This window comes from Pangasianodon hypophthalmus, chromosome 27 (assembly GCF_027358585.1).
Source record: "Pangasianodon hypophthalmus isolate fPanHyp1 chromosome 27, fPanHyp1.pri, whole genome shotgun sequence".
In the NCBI taxonomy this organism is placed as follows: domain Eukaryota; kingdom Metazoa; phylum Chordata; class Actinopteri; order Siluriformes; family Pangasiidae; genus Pangasianodon; species Pangasianodon hypophthalmus.
This window is the reverse complement of record NC_069736.1, coordinates 9,301,762-9,320,929: the sequence shown is the minus strand read 5'-3', so window position 1 is coordinate 9,320,929 and position 19,168 is coordinate 9,301,762. Positions and strand designations below refer to the sequence as shown.

General features: G+C 37.5%; 1 protein-coding gene and 1 long non-coding RNA gene across 4 annotated transcripts; both read left to right on the top strand.

The window, feature by feature from the left end:
- The first annotated feature begins 90 nt into the window (after positions 1-90).
- On the top strand, positions 91-2,397 carry LOC113531656 (uncharacterized). Of its 2 annotated transcripts, XR_003403273.2 has the most exons (5): positions 91-407; positions 530-634; positions 719-901; positions 1,192-1,304; positions 1,518-2,397. It is a non-coding gene; the product is annotated as an uncharacterized LOC113531656 (long non-coding RNA). The 2 variants fall into 2 exon arrangements; XR_008301122.1 differs by having other exon boundaries at positions 719-1,304.
- Positions 2,398-3,436: 1,039 nt separating this feature from the next.
- LOC113531664 (adipocyte plasma membrane-associated protein Hemomucin) lies at positions 3,437-18,219 on the top strand. Of its 2 annotated transcripts, XR_004577369.2 has the most exons (6): positions 3,437-3,724; positions 3,837-4,446; positions 14,377-14,529; positions 15,009-15,078; positions 16,316-16,693; positions 17,465-18,219. XR_004577369.2 is itself a non-coding variant. In XM_026922533.3 (5 exons), the coding sequence occupies exons 3-5, from the start codon at positions 15,030-15,032 to the stop codon at positions 17,509-17,511; spliced, it is 474 nt and encodes a 157-aa protein (XP_026778334.3). In that variant the 5' UTR covers positions 3,501-3,724; positions 14,377-14,529; positions 15,009-15,029; the 3' UTR covers positions 17,512-18,219. The 2 variants fall into 2 exon arrangements, 1 of the variants encoding a protein (XP_026778334.3); XM_026922533.3 differs by lacking the exon at positions 3,837-4,446 and having other exon boundaries at positions 3,501-3,724.
- Positions 18,220-19,168: the final 949 nt, after the last annotated feature.

The window sequence follows — 19,168 nt, the reverse complement described above, 5'->3', positions numbered from 1 at the left end:
TGACTACTCCTTGTCTTCTGCTTCTGAGACTGAAATCGTAATTGAGTAATTGACTGTAATTGTAATTGTAATTGTAATTCTCAGCTGTAATCGTAGATGAGGTCCCTAGCAAGAGACAAAGAACTGAGGATACACGTGATGCAGTGTCTGCTAAACGGGTTGTAACAAAGCTTGATTCTCATGAGTTTCTAAACACTTTTTTCAATCTGAGTCTCTAGAAAAGCTGTTTATCACCATGTTTTGCATTCTCATGGTTTTGTTTTTTATTAGTTGATTGAAGCTGTGCTAAGAGGCAAGTCCGGTGGTGAAGAAGTACTACAGGAGTACCAAACAACACAAACCCTAACAGATGCCTCAAGAAGACAAATGGTTAACGTACTGGTGGCTCACACGGTTGATAATCATGGGTATGTGTGCTTCATATTCCTTTTATTTGTGCCAAATAACTGCATGGCCATTGCATGCAGAAATTTAGATGGGGATGCGGCTTCATGGGGATGCTTGCCAAGATAATTCCCTGATTTTCCAGAAGATGAGAGTGACCTTTCAGCACCATCAGAAGCTTGTTAATGACCCAGGCAGAAGTGTTGATATCCTCTCCACCTTCCCAAGATTCCTGGATACAAAAGGATTGGTAAGTTTGGAATGAGATTTTTAGAATGGCTTGAAATTTGAAGGTATTTCCTGTAGTAGTAGTTAAATATCTTCTTTCTTAAAGGTGAATCACTCTCCTATTTGATGAAGAAACATCCTCCGGGCTGCTTCAGGAATGGGATGTGTTCTTCAAGCCAAATGTCATGAAAGAGGCTAAGCGGCTCAGTTCAACACCAGAGTTGCGTTGCTTGGTGCAGTCAGCAGAAAGTCCCCCGGGAAGTGATCTTGATGAGGCAACAAGTGATCTGTATATGTTTTGCTTGTTTTAAAGCATATGATATAATTGCAGTTACAGTTGCTTCATGACTATATGATTAAAATTAGGAAACAAGAGCACTTGTGAGAGTCTTACTAGATTTAATTTGTTTATTCTGTGTATCTCTGAAAGTTGACCTGATTTTTGGGATAAATATGAACAATAGATGGATGACTGTTATCTCATAATGCCTCCCTGTTCGTATTCAACCTTGAAAAGTATTTAATTTGAAGTGTTTTTAGTTAATTATTGTGACTCTTTGTCCTCATCCTATGACCAAGAAATAGCCTCCCTGTTGTTGCTGATACATCTCCTTTCACCACCACCAGGGGGACTGAAGTCTCCAAAAATTAGTGTATGTGATGCAGTTGAGAGATTTGTAGTCTTTCATAAGGTAATTATATTATTAATGTGATTATAATAATTTGTCACGTCACCATCTTAGCCACATGTGTAAAAGTGGATGAAATTGAAATGCAGTCTTCATAGGCATTCCCATCTTACACTAGTGAGAAGATGTTTGAATAATCACGTCTATAATGTAGTTTTCTCTGTGGCTCCACATTTTTCTTGCCTCTAATGTTCAGTTTCTTTATCTCAACCCTAGTCATGCTGCAGTTTGGAGGAGCATCTCTGCAACCAGCAGGGTCGGCAGCCATACCTCCTCACTGTTGGGCGTCAGAAGAGCAGGATTGACAGCTTCTACATCACCATGGATAAGCATCTCATCCCATGGCAGGCAAACCGCTCCCTTGGGGCATTTGATGAACTTTTCAAAGCACATTTTGTGTTTGTCTTATGATGTCTCATTGGTGAATTTTTACACATTCATGCATACAGCAGTGTATAACATTGATGTGGGGAAAATGAAGGAGTCACCCAGAGTTAGAGACTCGAGGGCCACACTGGTTAACCAGCCAGTAGCACACTCACTGTGTGAGTAAGAGGCTAAAACAATGCTGACCTGTTTCATGTGTCAGAAACTGTATCCCAGCAGTGATGAACATGGTCACTATCCTGGACCCAAGTTTAAATTGTTTTGTTCTCAGCAAGGCTGTAGGCATCTGTTCCTAACACATGCAGGTTTTGAAGTGAAGTGAAGTGTGGCCAAGTATGGTGACCCATACTAGGAATTTGTGCTCTGCATTCTAGTCATTCACTCCCCCCACCCCCAATCCCTGCCGGACCTGAGACTCAAACCCACAACCTTCAGGTTCACCTTCGGGTTGCAAGTCCGACTCTCTATCCATTAGGCCACAACTGCACCTTCAGAAGCACCTTAATAGTGTTCACAGCAATGTTCAACAAATTGCTCAAACTTCAACTCTTGCATGTTCCTCTAGTGAGCCAGTTGCCACGCACATGCTTTGGAGCTTAAATTTCATAAACCGTTTGATATTCAAAGTTCATACAGTGTTTCAGATGAATGTTTGTACATTATACCTTCAGTCACAATGTTTCAACTGTATGAATGACTGCAAAGGTAAAAAGGCAACAATAAATGCTTAAATAAATTTTTATTTTTGAAACTTATTTTGTTTATTGGAATTAATTTTACCATTTTTTAGTGTAGATAGTTTGATACTTTAGGGAGTAAAACTAACACTACCCAAAAGAGTAAAAAAATGTAACTCAGAGCAGTGTTATTTGTCTAATCCCTTAATGTTACTTTAACTCTGTTACTTTAACTCTGTTATGGAACTCTGCCATAGTGTTAAATGTTTAACCTTTTTGAAAGTGTTAATTTTATTTCTGGAGAGTGTGGAGCTATATAAACCCTGAAAAAGTGTTGAAATCAACTCTGTGGTTAATTCAACACTGGACTTTTTGCTGTGAAGTCATTGAGACAACTTGCCCCAAACTGGCACATGTGCTAATGTTAGCTAAAACTCAACTTTAGCTCAACATAGGACTGCAGCTTAAGTATCAAAAGACACTTTATTATTTCTTCTACTCAGTACAAAAATATAATTTTGAACATTCATACATTTTATTACATAAAATGTAAAGTGTCATTTTTTTTTACTTTTGAAGGTGAAACATAAGAAAATTGTGCTCACCTCAGAACAGAGTGACTCTTACCACAGGAGGTTAACTCAGTAGCTGTTTGATTTTTGATCTTGTGGTGGAGGAATGACTAGTGTGACAACTTACCCCGTTCTCCCCTACACGAGCTCATAGCCGGGGCGGCTAAGCGGGAAAGCTCAGAAATTAGGCCTCACACACACACACACACACACACACACACACACACACACACAGAAAAAAACGTATTGTGTTACATTAATACATGACATGATAACTAAAGTAACTAATTACACTACATTTATATTTAAAGCAGCGCATCAGTTACTTATACATTAAAAAGTGACGTTTTCTCGCGTCACTTAGATCAGAGAGCACGTGCGCGCTCGCGCTCTCTCTCTCTCTCACACACACACACAAACACCACACACACAGACACAAGAGCGCGTGCTCTCTCTCTCCCTCTCTCTCTCTCTCTCACACACACAAACACCACACACACAGACATAGACACAAGCGCGCGTGCCCAGGTCGTTACCATGGAGATCTAAACACAGCGGCTGTCACGTGCTGTGACGTGAGGTAGCGAGTGAGTGATCTAGCTTGTCTCAGGAGTAACAGTAAGCTAATCGCGAGAAGGTTCGAGAAGGAGAGGATGGAGGGTAAAAAGAGGACAAGAGGAGCTGACAAAGCCAGGTTTAAAACAGAAAGGGCGTTGGAGGATGACGCGGCCAAAGGTGCCATACTGACAGATACCTTTTCAAGAGGACAAAGCGACTTACATTCAAGGTTTTTTTTTTTTTAAGTTCAGTTTCATCATTAAGTTTTTCAGTGGCTGCTCTGATGATCTGTTTGCATGAAATCTCTGTGCTTACAGCCTTGTGACTCACTTTGAATGCAGTTTAATACAGATGAGTCTGATGCTGAGGGAAGAGGGAAAGAGAAAGGGACCCAGACAGTGATCTTCAGTGAGACAACAGCTCAGGTTCCTGAGCCACATGTGAATGCTAGTGTAGATAAGGAGACTGAGTAAGACACGTTTGGAATAGCTCTGCTGATTTTCATTTAAATTTCATTAAAACAAGGCAAATGCAATCGGCTATTGACGGCCACCATACAACTCTCAAACAACTTGAACAAGCCGCAACACCTTCATTGGATGCTGTCGCAACCCTTCAGGCTCAAGTAAAAAGTATGTCCGCAGAAATATCTGAGGAGAAATGTATTGATCTGGAAGGCCATGCTAAGAGGCAAAATCTCAGGTTTGGTTTGAAGTGTTTGGCTTGGAAGAGTTACCTCTTTTAGACTGAGCGTACTGAGCCCTTTGCTCCTGTCCCGAGGACACTGAGTCACCATGGCAGTTCATTGACCGGCTGCACTATTGCCATGTTTTGGAGAATATAATGCGCAGAGTGTCATTGCTAGGCAAGCTGTCTTTCAACGGCTGTCCCATCCAGATATTCAGAGACTTCCCTGCTGCTGTGGTCAAACGTCGAGCGGCATTTGGCAAAGTAAGACAAGTGCTTCAGAACAAACCTGGGGTTAAGTTTGGAATCGTGTACCCAGCAAACCTTCGTGTGATGTACTCTGATGGAGAGAAAGTTTTCACCGACCCTGACGAGGCACTGAAATTTGCAAACGAATATTTTGGGGTAGATAAATAAATGCATGTTGAGTGTCAGAGTCGAGATGAGTGACCGTTGTTTTGTTTGTTTCGTTTATTAAGTGGACTTGCTGTTGGACTATTGTGAGGTCTCAGAAGGCTAACATACGGAGGATGGTTTCTCCTTTTTTTCTTGTTCTTTGTTATATGTTTCCTTTGCCATCCACTTCATTGTGAGTCATGCTGTACATTTGTTCTTGTAACAGTTAGACATGTTCAGTTATCTAGTGGTTCTTTGGATGGGGGTGGGTCAGTGCTAAACACACCTATGGTAATTACTATGGGTGTAAAAGTAAGTGGTCGGAGCAGACTAACTTACAGTTTTTCCCAATTGTTTACACACGTTTGCTGAATCTTTGGCCCATTGCCCCAAAACCCTAAACACAAAACACAAAACCACAAGCACAAAATGCAAAACATTACAAATCTCTAGCAAAAGCAAACACTGCATTCAAAAGTATTTCTTTCCAAAATGGGTTTTTGCACCAAAATGACACACACCCGTCATATGAATAGATTTGTCTACCAACCAACAACACGCTGATGTGCTCAACACAAAACACTGCTATGAATATCCCATCAGTAGGTTTATGCCTTTTGCACTGTCAGTGTTACACTGTAACCGGTTGTAAAAGACTGTTACAGTAATGTATACCTACTCAAGTATACATAAATAAACACACAAATACAATACAGTAACAAAAACATTGCCATTTACACTATTTTCAGAATGCAATATTTCTGAACACTTGTGTTTTGTATGCAACACTTTCCATAACGATCAGGAGAAAACCAAGAAAAACATTCAGTAAGATAAAGGGTTTTCTATAGAAAAAAAAATGAAAGTGGCTCATTCTTTTGAAACTCTAAACACAAAAAGACAAAAACACATGCAAAAGAAATGTAAGAAAAAAGAAATTAGGCTGCATCCTGCCTTCTGTTTTGGTCTGGCCAAATCAACATTACAAGCGATATTCTCCCTGGCTAAACAGCGAGGGAAAGAATCTTCTGAAGTGACGGATCCAGCCTCCGAAAGCCCCCACATCAACTTCACCACATGCATCCTCCATTGCCTGGAGAAGAGGCATGCGTGCGAGGGGATGGCAGTCATACACCTTCCACTGCCATGCCGAAAAAACTCTTCAGTTGAGTTTAGGAATGGGGAATATGGTGAGACGTATAGAACAATAAGTTGTGGGCGATCGATGAACCAGTTGTGGACCAGAGCTCCCCAGTGGAAACTCACTTTGTCCCAGATGACAACATGCCTGGGCAGCTCTGGTCCACCCCTCTGCTCAGCTGGAATGAGGATGCCGTGTAGTGCGTCCAGGAATGTGATGAGAATGGCGGTTGGCATGGTGATGGAGGACGCCTTGCTGGTTAACGGCTGCACACATGGTGATATTCCCTCCACGCTATCCAGGGACACTCACAATGGCACAGTGGCCAATAATGTTCCATCCTTGTCCCCTTCTTTTGGCTAGGTTGAAGCCAGCCTCATCAGTGTAAATATAAACGTGCTGAATTGTAGCAGCATCCAGCTCCAAGACGCTCTGAAACAGACATACAAGACAATATGTGAAATAGACCTAGAGTAGTCAATATGGTGAGGCACAATACACTGGATTACAGTACTGTAATTTGTCTATACAGTGCTGATATAAAAGTAAATTCACAGTATAGTACTTGCACATATTCATAACGCTGTTCTTTATTCTTCTCTGAGTTTTGCTGAAATGGCACCCTGTAGACCTGTTTCATCCAGATTCTGTTGCACTGTAATACACGTTCCAATGTAGACAAGCCTACCTTGTGAATGTTATTGAATATTGTGTTGTCTGCAGTTATGTGGTCCTGGATTTCTCATAGTCTAATGGTATTGTTTGCCACCACCATGTTCACAATAGCGGTCTCCTGTTCTGGTGTGAACAGCCGGTGCCTTCCACCGTGGCCTGGCCATCTCTCAGTTCTGCAGAAGATCCACAAATATATGATTGGTTACAGTAAGCAAAAATAATCTCTTTTCTTTCAATATGAAATGACATTACTGTAACATTGGCCACCAATCACTGAGTAAAGTAGGCCTACTGATATGTCAGACTGCAGTATACTACAGTATATATACATAAAGAGCATTTCTGAATGTATAAATGTTAGATGCGACCATATAGCAGCTCAGGTTGGGCTGAACTCTCTGCCCAGCCTCCCCCATACTCAATCCATGGTTGAACACATGGTCAACCAATGTGGCCCTGATCTCATCTGAGACAACTGTCCTTCCTCATCCTAATCCTCCTCTTCCTCCTCTTACTCTCACTCCTTCATCTCTAGCTCTTGCTTCACCATTGACTTCCATTTTCCTCCAAAACTGGAGAGCTCAAATGTGGCCTTTTATAGTGCTAAAGCTCTGATTTCTATGTGAACAATTCAGCAACTACTGTTTACACCTGTGAGGAGTGTGTGTTGCCAATTGGTGTATAGAGCTTGGCATTGTGATCGGTGTTGCTTTCCAAAGGGACTAAAGATGATTTTAATTTTGAATGTTGTGCTTAATCTAGAGAACTGTGTGTAGTGTTTTGCAAAAAGCGTGATCTAGAATGGAAAACTGAGTGTAGAGGAGGAATTGTGCTTGCAATTTTGCAGACTTGGTTTAGCCCTCCTATTATCTTTGGGGTCAATTTGACCCCATTCGATGTTTAACGTCTCTAAATACATGGCTGACATCATTTTTTTTTGCTTCTTATTTAATGACTTTTCCTAATTTAATGGGGACAAAGGGGAAAACATAAAATTAACATGATGATATGTTTTCAATTTCCTGTACACATTTTGTAGCATCAGTGTTCCTTGGGGTCAATTTGACCCCAGGGTGTTTTAGCTGTATAAAACGTGTAGGTTTTCTGTCAATGACATTTTGTCACAGTTCTTTGACAGTGTAAGTGACATAGAGGAGAATGTGTGTGAGACAGAGTATGATGTTGAGGAGGACCCTGATTATTTGCATCCTCCTCTGATGAGAATTATACTCTTAGTGTTGATCCTCCTGTTGCCTCTCAACCACCAGCAGACACATTACCTTCCAAAAATGCAAAGTTATTATGGTCCCTCTCCCCACTTGAACGGCAGGGTAGACTGCTAATGTCATCAAAAATGGTCCCAGCCCCACCAGATACGCTGAGGGTGGTATTACACATGGCTGAAGGACTGAATGGTCATAAAATTAAATGTGATAATTTTTCACATCGTACACCCTGGGTGAGGAACTGCTGAAAAGGAGGGTTACCATGTAGGGGACAATGAGAAAAAAACAAGCTGGAGCTTCCCTCTGAGCTTCTTGCAATGAAGAACAAGAAGGTAACATTTTCAATGTTTTGCCTCCACTGACAGAGCCACTGTCATCTCCTACTGCCCCAAGAAAGGGAAAAATGTCCTGCTGATGATCACCATGAACAAAATGCTGTCCTGAGCACCAGAGAAGACAGGAAATCATAAATGGTCTTGGACTACAACAACTACCCCTTCTGTTTTACAAATACAATCGTTCTAAATGTTTGAAATTGTGTTTGTTTTTCCTGGGTTCAATTTGACCCCGAACATAATACATGCTACTATCCTTGATAACAAAAATTGTTCTTCTTTCCAAATGTTATAAATAACAAAAATCTGTACTTAGAAATAATATAAACCCTTTAAAAAACCAAAAAGATCTTTCTTTCCAACTGTAGGTCAATTAGTGAGATTTTATGGTGGATTTGCATATTTTTCCATAGTCGTGCAATTGGTATTTGTGCAATCTATATTTTATTTAAAGGGCTATTTAGGTAGTCAACAGATAAACATAAAGTACTTGACACAAACTTGGGTAAAAATCATATTCTGGAGGTTTAGATTGCTGGGGTCAAATTGACCCCAAGGATAAAAGATGTTAGTCATTTTGAGGATAATAGGAGGGTTAGGATTTGGTACATGAGTTTCAGGTTTCTGTGATTGTATTTCAAGTTCCAATTTTAGTGTGTAAACAATTGGGAAAAATTGTAAAAACCGTATTCACAAAAAAATATCTGCGCTTAAATACAAATCTTAACCAAATTCTCTCGTCAAAGATATCCAAATCTTTTCAATATATAAAGCAAAAAAACGTTGAATTTGGTGATGAACCTCAGAAACTTTTATCTCTGGAAATTAGAGACTGAACGAAGTATATACAAAATTAGATCAGTTTCTCACTTCCTCAGGGGACATAAATAGGAGATTTCAGACATTCTATGAATTGTTGTACTTGTCCAAGGGTAATTTAGATCCTAAAGCTATGGAAAATTCCTAGGTCACTAGATCACTTATAACCTTTCCTCCTTACGTCAACAGCAATATGAGGTATTGGGTGTGGTGATAACAATTAAAAATCCCTGAGACTATAACATCTCTAAAAGGCTGCAAAACTCCAGTTGCTGACAGACTTTGTAATGAGCTATATAAGGTTTAAGACAAACAGCTATCACCTTATTTACAAAGAGTTTATAGACAGTCATGTGAGGCTATTCGATCCCATTTAAGCATTATGGGATATAATGCTAAAAATATTAACAATAAAATTTCATTTTATGCAGATGATGTACTCTTATTTATTTCTGATCCCAAAATTAGCATTATGAATATTCTTAATTTGATAAATATATTTGGTACATTTTCAGGATAAAAAATTAATTGGGTCAAGAGTGAACTAATGCCAGTTGTCATAAAGAACCCCTCTTGGTTTCATCATCTCCCCTTTAGGATCCCATCAGAACGATTCACCTATTTAGAAATTGAGGTCACAAAAAATTTTTTGAGGCAAAGTTTCAACTCCTGCTGGCCAAACTCAAATCTAATCTTAAGTTCTGGAGATCCCTTCCTATCTCCCTTTTAGATAGGGATAATTCAAACAAGATGGTATTTCTCCCACAATTACTGTATCTGGTGCAGAAAATTCCCTAGTTCCTCCCTAAATCTTTTTTCAAGAAATTGGATTCTATTGTGGTTCCTTTTATTTGGGATGGAGACTTTTGGGATACCCAGTAGAAAAGATAATTTGATTCTAGATGGTAAGCTAATGCCACAGGTTTGTGATACCAAATATCATAATATTGTCATTTCAGATCATTGTCTAGTGACCCTCTCTATTAGAATAGGTAACAAAGAAATTGGAGGTTTATTCCCCATTTACTTGTAAATACAGCCTTTACTAATTATTTAGGCCAAGAGATAAAGACCTTTTTTGTGTTCAGTGATACGCCAGACACACCTATACACATAGTTTGGGGCAAATTCAAGGCGTACATTAGAGGATGTATTATTTCCTATTAAGCGTTCCAAAAAAAGTAGGACAGAACTAGTGTTATTAGAATCCCAATTTCAAAAATTGGATACTGAGAATGCTACCCATCTATTGAAAATCACAAAAAATATCTGCACTTTAATACAAATTTAACCAAATTCTCTCGTCAAAGATATGCAAATCTTTTCAATATATTAAGCAAAAATAGTTCGAATTCGGTGATAAGCTTCAGAAACATTTAACATGGCAAATCCAGGAATTAGAGACTGCACAAACTATACACAAAATTAGGTCAGAAACAGGAAAGCTTCTCACTTTCTCAAGGGACATAAATAGGAGGTTTCAGACATTCTATGAATTGTTGTAGTTAGTCCAAGGGTAATTTAGATCATACAGTTATGGAAAACTTCCTAGATCAATATACCTTTCCCTCCCTACGTCAACAGCAATGTGAGGAATTGGGTGTGGTGATTACTATCAAAAATCTCGGAGACTATAAAATCTCGAAAAGGTTTCAAAATGAGCTGTATAAGGTTTATGACATACTGCTATCACCTTATTTACGAGTTTATAGACAATCATATGAGGACCAATTTTTGCCACCTGCTTTGGAAGAGGCAATCATCACTGTGGTTCCTAACAAAGGAATGAATTCAGAGGAACTTACAGACCGACTCTTCACTCTTAAACATAAGACCAAAAAATTCTGGCCAAAACCTTAGCGTGGAGATTAAATGTTATAATTGGACAATAAGTGCACCCAGATCAAACTGGCTTTATACCAAAGCACAATTCCTCTCATAAGTCTAGACATCTTTTCAACATCATGTATACCCCCAGGGGTTCTGTGCAAGATCTAGCGATTCTGTCGTTGGATGCAGAAAAGGCGTTCGATCAAGTGGCCATATCTATTTGCGGTGAAGAGGAAATTTAACCTTGGAGACCATTTCATTTCATGGAATAAGTTGTTATATTCCAGACCATGTGCAAAAATTTCATCAAAACAGTTTCATCTCAATTTAATCTACACAGAGGCACAAGACAATGTTGCTTGCTGTCACCACTTCTGTTCGCATTAGCCATTGAGCCATTAGCGGCGGCTATTTGATCCCTTTTAGGCATTATAGGATATAATACTAAAGATATTAACAATAAAATTTCATTATATGCAGATGATGTACTCTTATTTATTTCTGATCCCAAAATTAGCATTCCGAATATTCTTTATTTGATAAATATATTTGGTACATTTTCAGGATAAAAAATTAATTGGGTCAAGAGTGAACTAATGCCAGTTGTCATAAAGAATCCCTGTTGGTTTCATCATCTCCCCTTTAGGATCCCATCAGAGCAGTTCACCTATTTAGAAATTGAGGTCACAAAGAATTCTCCTTGTTTGAGGCAAAGTTTCAAATCCTGCTGGCCAAACTCAAATCTAATCTTAAGTTCTGGAGAACCCTTCCGATCTCTATTTTAAGGTAGGGTTAATGCAATCAAGATGGTATTTCTCCCACAATTGCTGTATCTGGTGCAGAAAATTCCCTTGGTCCTCCCTAAATCATTTTTCAAGAAATTGGATTCTATTGCAGTCCCATTTACAAATCAGTCTACAAATCTGAGTGCTTTGACTTCTTAGATTGATGATGAACGTGAAGGGGGACTGGCTGAAGCTGGAACAAAAGGATTGTCATCCATATTCCATCAATGCATCCTATCACCCACAACTATCAAAAATTCAATTTATATTCACAATCCTGTTATTCATAATTCCATTCACATCTGGAAATAATTAAGGGCACGTTTTAAGTTTGACTAAATGTCTCTTTTACTTTCTATTTCAGCGAACTCCTCATTTCTCCTATCCATGTTAGATGGTACATTTGTGGTATTGTAAAACTTAGGGCAATGAACTGTAGGTGACTTATATTTGAGTGGGAAGTTTGTTTCTTTTCAACAACTGTGTGAGAAATACAATATTCCTGCTCAGCATTTTTTCAGATACCTTCAGATTAGAGATTTTGTTAAGACTCACATGCTTACATAACTATGTAACTGCCAAAACTTTGTATCTGGATGTATTTTTGAGAGACCGTCCTAGGGTAGGTAGTGTGATCTCCTTTTTCGAGCATCTGAACCCACCCTCCATGGAGAAAATTAAATCTGCCTGGGAGGAGATGCTGGTTGTGGAGCTACCTATTGAAATTTGGGAACACAGTCTTGAAGTTGTGCGCAATTGTTCCATCAACTCTAGACATTGTCTCATACAATTTAGTGCTTCACCGGCTTCATTATTCTAAGGAAAATTTTAACAAATTATTCCCATAAGTATGCCCTAAATGTGACAAATGTCAATCCCTAGATTCAAATTTGTCTCATTGCTATGCTCTTTGTCCAAAGTTACAAAGTTTCTGGACAAAAATATTCCATGCTTTTTCAGACACTGTTGCCAAACATCTTGAGCCGGATGCTATATTGGTTGTATGTGGAGTTTCTGAAAAATGTATGAGTCTTGTATTGGTGCAGAAACAGTTTGTTTCTTATGGGATAATCACTGCCACAAAAACTTATGCTTGTGTTTTGGAAGAAAGCAGATGTGCCGACAATTAAATTGTGGCTTACAGAGTTGACTAGCACATTACACTTAGAACGAAATGTGTTTTTTTTTTTTAAATTATGCTCCATGTTTTCTATTGGATAGCACTGTCGGGTTGAGTTCTGGAAGGTTAGGTTGCGAGAAATGTATTTTTTTTGTATTTGAGTCTTGTTGGCAGTTTATTGTTTGGTAATTTTCTTGCTTATTTTATTACCTATTTATGTATTTATTGTAAATTTAAATCAGTATTGCTACTACTACTGAGATTTCAATTCCTTTCATCCTTTTTATTGTATGTAATTGTGAGGTTTTATGTTTTTGTTTAAATAACTTAAAATGTGCAATTGTAAAAGATATCATTGTGAGAAATTTCAGATAAAATATTGAAACATATTTTCAAATAATTGCTTTTCACAGCATTGTGGTTCAGTTTTGTCCCATTCCTTTTGGCAAATCCTCTTAAATTCTCCAAAATTATGAGGGTCTCTGTGAAGGACCCAATAAAATTTAAGTCAGTGGAGTGGCTAGGTCATGCCAGACCTCCTTGAGTTATTTTGGCTGTATGTTTGGGGTTGTTGTCTTGTTCTTCTCCTCAGTTTCTTGTCCATTGAGATTAATTCTAATATGTTCCACTACATTGGTACATTCATGTTTCCTTTGATGACATGTAATGCCCCAATACCATTTGTAGAGAAGCAGTCCCATATCATGTTGCTTGGACCTGTCTTTCTCCAAACATGATGAGCTGAGACTCAGAGCAGGTTGTTCCAAAACAGGTTCGATTTGTCTAAATGCTTTTAGACGTGCATCTCTGTGCTTCTTTTTTAGCAGAGGAGGTTTGTGTGGGGTGTAGGAGATGATTGCGGTGCAGTTCTCTGTATAACTGTTGATGATCAGTGGAGGACAGCTGTATGCAAACATTTGAGTTCTGTGAAAGTAATGAGAAATGCCTATAATGTTTTGTCCAAATGACTAATTAGCTAACAGTACTTCACACAGTGTTTTAAAAATAGCAATTTTCATTTGATGACTGTGCCAAAGCAACCGAGAACAAGTAGAACTGGGGATGCTTCCTCCACAAGCCTAGTCCTTCTTGTTACTAATTTAATGCCAGAAATACCCTTAAAGTAATACTTCAGACAGGAAGGAAGCTATTGAAGAAATCTATTTCAGACATTTGACCTTGCTGTGACCTTGACCCATTTTTGATCAATTCCAAAATGTAATCAGTTCATCTGCTGTTTATAATGATAATTCCATATAAATCCTACAAACATTTCAACCACTTTTTCCTTGAGATATCACTGTAATGAGAATCTTGGACAGACACACGGATGGACAGAACCACTCAGTGCAATATAGTGTCCGAATACTTTTTACCCTTTCAGTTTTGGTTTTAAAACATATCTTTTTTTATGCTTATGAATACATACTTTTTTGATTGTATTTATAAGTAAAAAGACATTATGTGTGTAAATTTTAAGTTGCTATATGCACTGAAAGTGTATTAAATAACAAAAACAAAAGTGTCCGACTACTTTTTTTTTCTCTCACTCTACACTGTGCGCTTGTGACAGATAAGGTGCTACTTTTTTTTTTCTGTAAGACTGGGTTGCTTGGTGTCCTGCAATATAAACTACACAGCATGAATAAAATTCACCATTTCCTTAACCATTCCCCAGACTTTTATCCCAGTGCTGTCTAAGGTGACTTCCTCTTTCTGTTCTACCTAAACACATCATCTTAATATCACCACAATAATTCCGTCATAAGCTTCATGCTGATAAAGAGGCTTCTTGGAAATGAGCACAGATATAGCTTTTTTATGACACCTCCATCATAAACACATTTATGATATGTCTAATTTATAGATGGTCATGCAGAAGATCGCCATGGTGATGGCAATTGTAGGAGGGTCTAAATGGGGAGAGCTGTTTGGGTATAAAAACAAGGAACCAGAAGGGGTCAAACTTCACACCAACCCAAAGCAGAGAGGAACAGAGAAGAATCCATCTGAATAAAAGGTAGTTTTACTGTTTCATTTGTCTGATGTTCAGGTTAGTGTTTCCTGAACTGTGCTATAATTATGCACTGTTTCAAATCTGTTTTTGTGAAAGTAGGTTGTTTTGTGAGCTGCCTTTTTTGTGACTTTCAGCAAAACCTTACATAATCAAAGTTTCGAAGCGGTATACTTCTTTTAATGGAGAAGAAACATCAGTGATGAGCTGACTTTTGTTAAAATATTTTTTATTAAAATATTTTTCACACACACAGACACATTATATATATTATATTACACATTATATTGTGTATATTACATATACACATTATATTATATATATATATATATATATATATATATATATATATATATATATATATATATAAAAATTTTTTTTTTTTAAATATATATGTTTTACCACCATTTTAATATTAATGCAATGTTACTGTGTGTCCAGTACTTGATTTTTGAATACTTTTCTCTTTTTCATGTCCATCTTAGCACTTCCCGTCTCACTGAGCTATGTCTGGAAGCCTGTACGTCATTTTGTACATCATGCTGCTCAAAGCAGGTATGAGAGTAACTATAATATATGATATATGAGAGGAAAACTATGAGAATGTTTTTTATTTGGTACATTATGGCTAGTCTTGGCACTAGTTATTGCACATTTGGTTGCACAAACAGTTTGTTTCAGTCAATTCTTAAAATTATCCATCAAACATTAATCAATTATTTAACTAAGCTTACAAAAGTAATGAAGCTTACAAAAGCTGGTGGAATTAAAATAAATCCAGACAAAAGAAAGTTCAATACTAATTTGAAAGGATTTAATACATACCAAAAGATTAGGCTGTGGATTATAAAGAACTACTCTATTCTAATATTACATCCTATTTGCTTTAATTACTTTTAGTTTTTATTGAACTGTATCTGTACTTTATTCAGTGCTATTTCTCTGGCCAAGTGATGCCCAACATATCCAATATTCAGTTGCAAGAAATGTAAAGTTTTGGATATTGCACACATAGCACATTTTGTCACTTCAAATGCAAAAAAAAAAACAGTATGAACATTGCTCTGTAGTGGTAAATATTTGAAGGTCTTTGTTTAATCTGAAGTGAAACACCAGATTATCTGTCCCGTCATTTCTGATACAGTTTCTGTCGTGAAAATCCAATCCAATGACAATCAGGAATAAAATCACATACTTTATACCTGGATTCATGCTACAGGATAATTAGCCATATTGTGTCTCAGTCTTTCAAGAATTTATCGGGTTTGAGGTCAAGAATTTAATCGGGTTTGACCAGAAGCAGATGATTTGGTAGTGTGAGAGATTAAATGCGATGATTTAGCCCTTTTAAGTGTTTTTGTTCTTAGATTTTTGTCAGTGATTGAAATTCTGGAAAATGCAAAATGTCTGGTGCCATATTTGTTTATATCATTGCAAAAGTATTGATTTCAAAAGCAAATCTATTAACACAAATTACAAGGTTCACTGAAATGTGTACGCATTCGAAAAAGCTCAACGTCTAAACTTCTGTTATGACACCCGACACAAACGATGGAAACAGATATACTGCATTTGGCAGCATTTTTGCTTACGCTATTTGTCAGTACTTAAAATGCTGCAAAATACAGACGATCTGGTTCCTTGGTTGTGCCATGTGGGTTTTTGGATTTTGATACATTGGATTTGGATACATACACTGCAATAAAATGAATATATTTGTTTTTAAAATCATGTAGTAAAGTCATATAGAAAAGGCCAACTTCAATCATCTCCTTTCTGTTTCTTTCAACAGTTTCCTGTACTACTGTCTTACCCCCAGTCACTGAAAGTGCTACAACAGAGAGCACCACTACTTTATCCACTCCTGTAACTGATCCACCTACTACTACTACTACTACTACTACTACTACTACTCCTCCTCCTCCTACTACGACTACTACTCCTACTACAACTACTACTCCTACTACGAGTACTACTAATACTACTACTAATACTACTACTACCCCTGAGCCTGAAACAAACACAAACTCCACTGGAACTCCAGACCCAGGTACAATCGAACCCATGACCAACTCCACTGTCGGCCCCGGTGGCAATACACAGAGTGGTTTAACCGCAGGCGAGGCAGCAGGAGTAGCAGTAGGCACAATCGCCGGGGTGGGCTTGCTGGGTGAGCAACTGGAACACACACACATACACACACACACACACACACACACACACACACACACACACACACACACACACACACAGATCAGTTACAGATAAGTATACTGCCTATGTACATGCAGTATATTTGAAATGCATATCATATCAAAAAATATTTTTGCCTATGACAGATGTATTTAATTCAGATATAAAAGAAAATAATAATAATAATAATAATAATAATAATAATAATAATAATAATAATAATAATAAAAAATAAAGGAACAAAATTGACAAAATGAACAAAAGTAGATACATAGAGAGGGCCATTATAGGTAATAATTACACTTTTACAAAATACAAATTTTAAATTATTACATTTAAAAAAAACTATAGAACATAAAAATAAGAATAGATAGATAGATAGATAGATAGATAGATAGAATAAGGCAAATAAGATTATTAATAAGAGAAAAAAAAGCAAAATAACTAAAAATAAAAAGGAGTTTGAGTTTAATACAAGGTTGGAAACAGGGATGGAGATGTGTTTATGAGTTTTATAATATAATACTCAGAATGCATGACTGTGGCTGCTTAGCTGTCTTTCACCTCTTCAAAAACAACTTTATAACGATTAGACCTTTCACCTAACATGTTTAACCAAACATATTTAAATTCTGTTCAAATACATTGAGAGACATAAAACAGGTGCTAGGCAAATATCATATTGTAGATTATGTTGTGTGAGCATTATGTGACAATAAACCTTGTCTGTGTGTCTGTCTGTGTGTAGGTGGAGGGATATATGCTGGCTTGAAGTACAGTGGAAAACTAGGCTAACCTCACCTTTACATTCTTCTTATTCGTCATATTTTCCGCCACCTGGAATGTGCTCAGGCCAAGAGAACAGTTGTTCTTCCACAGAAGAGCGATGGACTTATACAAGTTCTGTGACATGACCTGCAGTTGCCATGCAATCATACAAAACTTTTAAATTAAATGTATAACAATAAGTTTCATACAAATTCATTTTATTTGAATATTTTGTAATTTTACATTTGACATTTTATTCATATATACATTTATTTTATTTCTCAGTATCAGTGTTCGTGCCTGCTCCATGTTTACATTTCATTCTTGTTCTACTGATCGATGTTAGGCTCAAATAAGAAGTTTATGGTACGCCAATTTAACCATCACATTGTCAACATGTACCAAATGTACGTGCAGCATTACAGGAACAGCGGAGATAATGCCAAGAGATAACAGGGTATATGTGTGTGTGTGCATGTGTGTGTGTCCAAACAGACATTTGAGTTTAGTGTAATGACGTTAGAACAATGGTGTGAGATTAGAGCAGGTAGTAGGGCATCTTTTTAAATGGAATGTAAATCAATAAACGCTTTTCCTCTTAAAGAAGAAAAAAGCAGAAAACAAAAAAGGAGAGATATTTATTTCTTCTTCACTTTTTAACAGATCATTTCCTCATTTTAGATCACTTAGATTCTATTCTGATGAATAAACACTACAATAAATTAGATTAAAGCCTGTGTGTCATCCTTTATTTCGAAACACCACAGTGATGTATGTAATACCAAACCACTAGGCCCGAGTGATATTTAATATCATATCACAATACCTGAAGACAGTTTCACTATATACAATAAATACCACAATACTTAGGCCAATTACCAAGGTGTCATCTAGAAAATGTACCAATATTTACCAATATTACCAAATATTTTGAGTAACCTGTTGTACATTACTGTGCAAAAGTGTAATATTTTTTCAATATTTTTGTCAATATATATTCTTCTTCTTCTTCTTCTTCTCCTTCTTCTTCTTATACATTACCATTAATTTGGCAGACATTTTTTCCTCTCCCAAAAATGTTGTGTATTGCAGCATAACAAAACACAGAAAGAAGCTGATTGATTCAAGTAAAAACACTCCATAAACAGTTGGTATTAATGTATCTTAATTGTTAAATATGGAGGGGAGTTTATGATTTGAGCTGCACGGTTGCACGGTGAGTAGTGCTGCCACCTCAGAGCGCCAAGGTCTCCAGTTTGATCCTGAGATTGCGTTACTGTCTGTATGGAGTTTTGCATGTTCTCCCCGTGTCCATGTGGGTTACCTCAAGGCTCTCAGATTTCCTCCCATTGTCCAAAAACATGCCGCTAGGGGGACTGGCTATGCTAAATTGCCCCTATGCATCAATGAGTGTGGAAATAGGTGTGCATGGTGCCCTGTGATGGATTGGCATCCCATCCATGGTGAATTATCTGCACACAGTGTTACTGGGACAGGGTCTGGATCCACTGCAAAATAAGAATAAAGCAGGTACTGACAATGAATGAATGAGGTTATGCTCTTCTGTGTTCCAACGCCCAAACCTCCACCGCCCATCATTATTGGTATCTGAGTGCCCCCGTCCAACTGGTGGGATGGTCCAAGACAGCTCTAATAAAGAATATCACTAAGCACACCCTTGAAA

Bases quoted from the DNA above. Each gene is read 5' to 3' on its own strand.
- LOC113531664 (XM_026922533.3), top strand. From the start codon at position 15,030: ATGTCTGGAAGCCTGTACGTCATTTTGTACATCATGCTGCTCAAAGCA. The intron at 15,079-16,315 runs GTATGAGAGTAA...TTCTTTCAACAG, and splicing joins CATCATGCTGCTCAAAGCAG to TTTCCTGTACTACTGTCTTA. The intron at 16,694-17,464 runs GTGAGCAACTGG...GTCTGTGTGTAG, and splicing joins CGCCGGGGTGGGCTTGCTGG to GTGGAGGGATATATGCTGGC.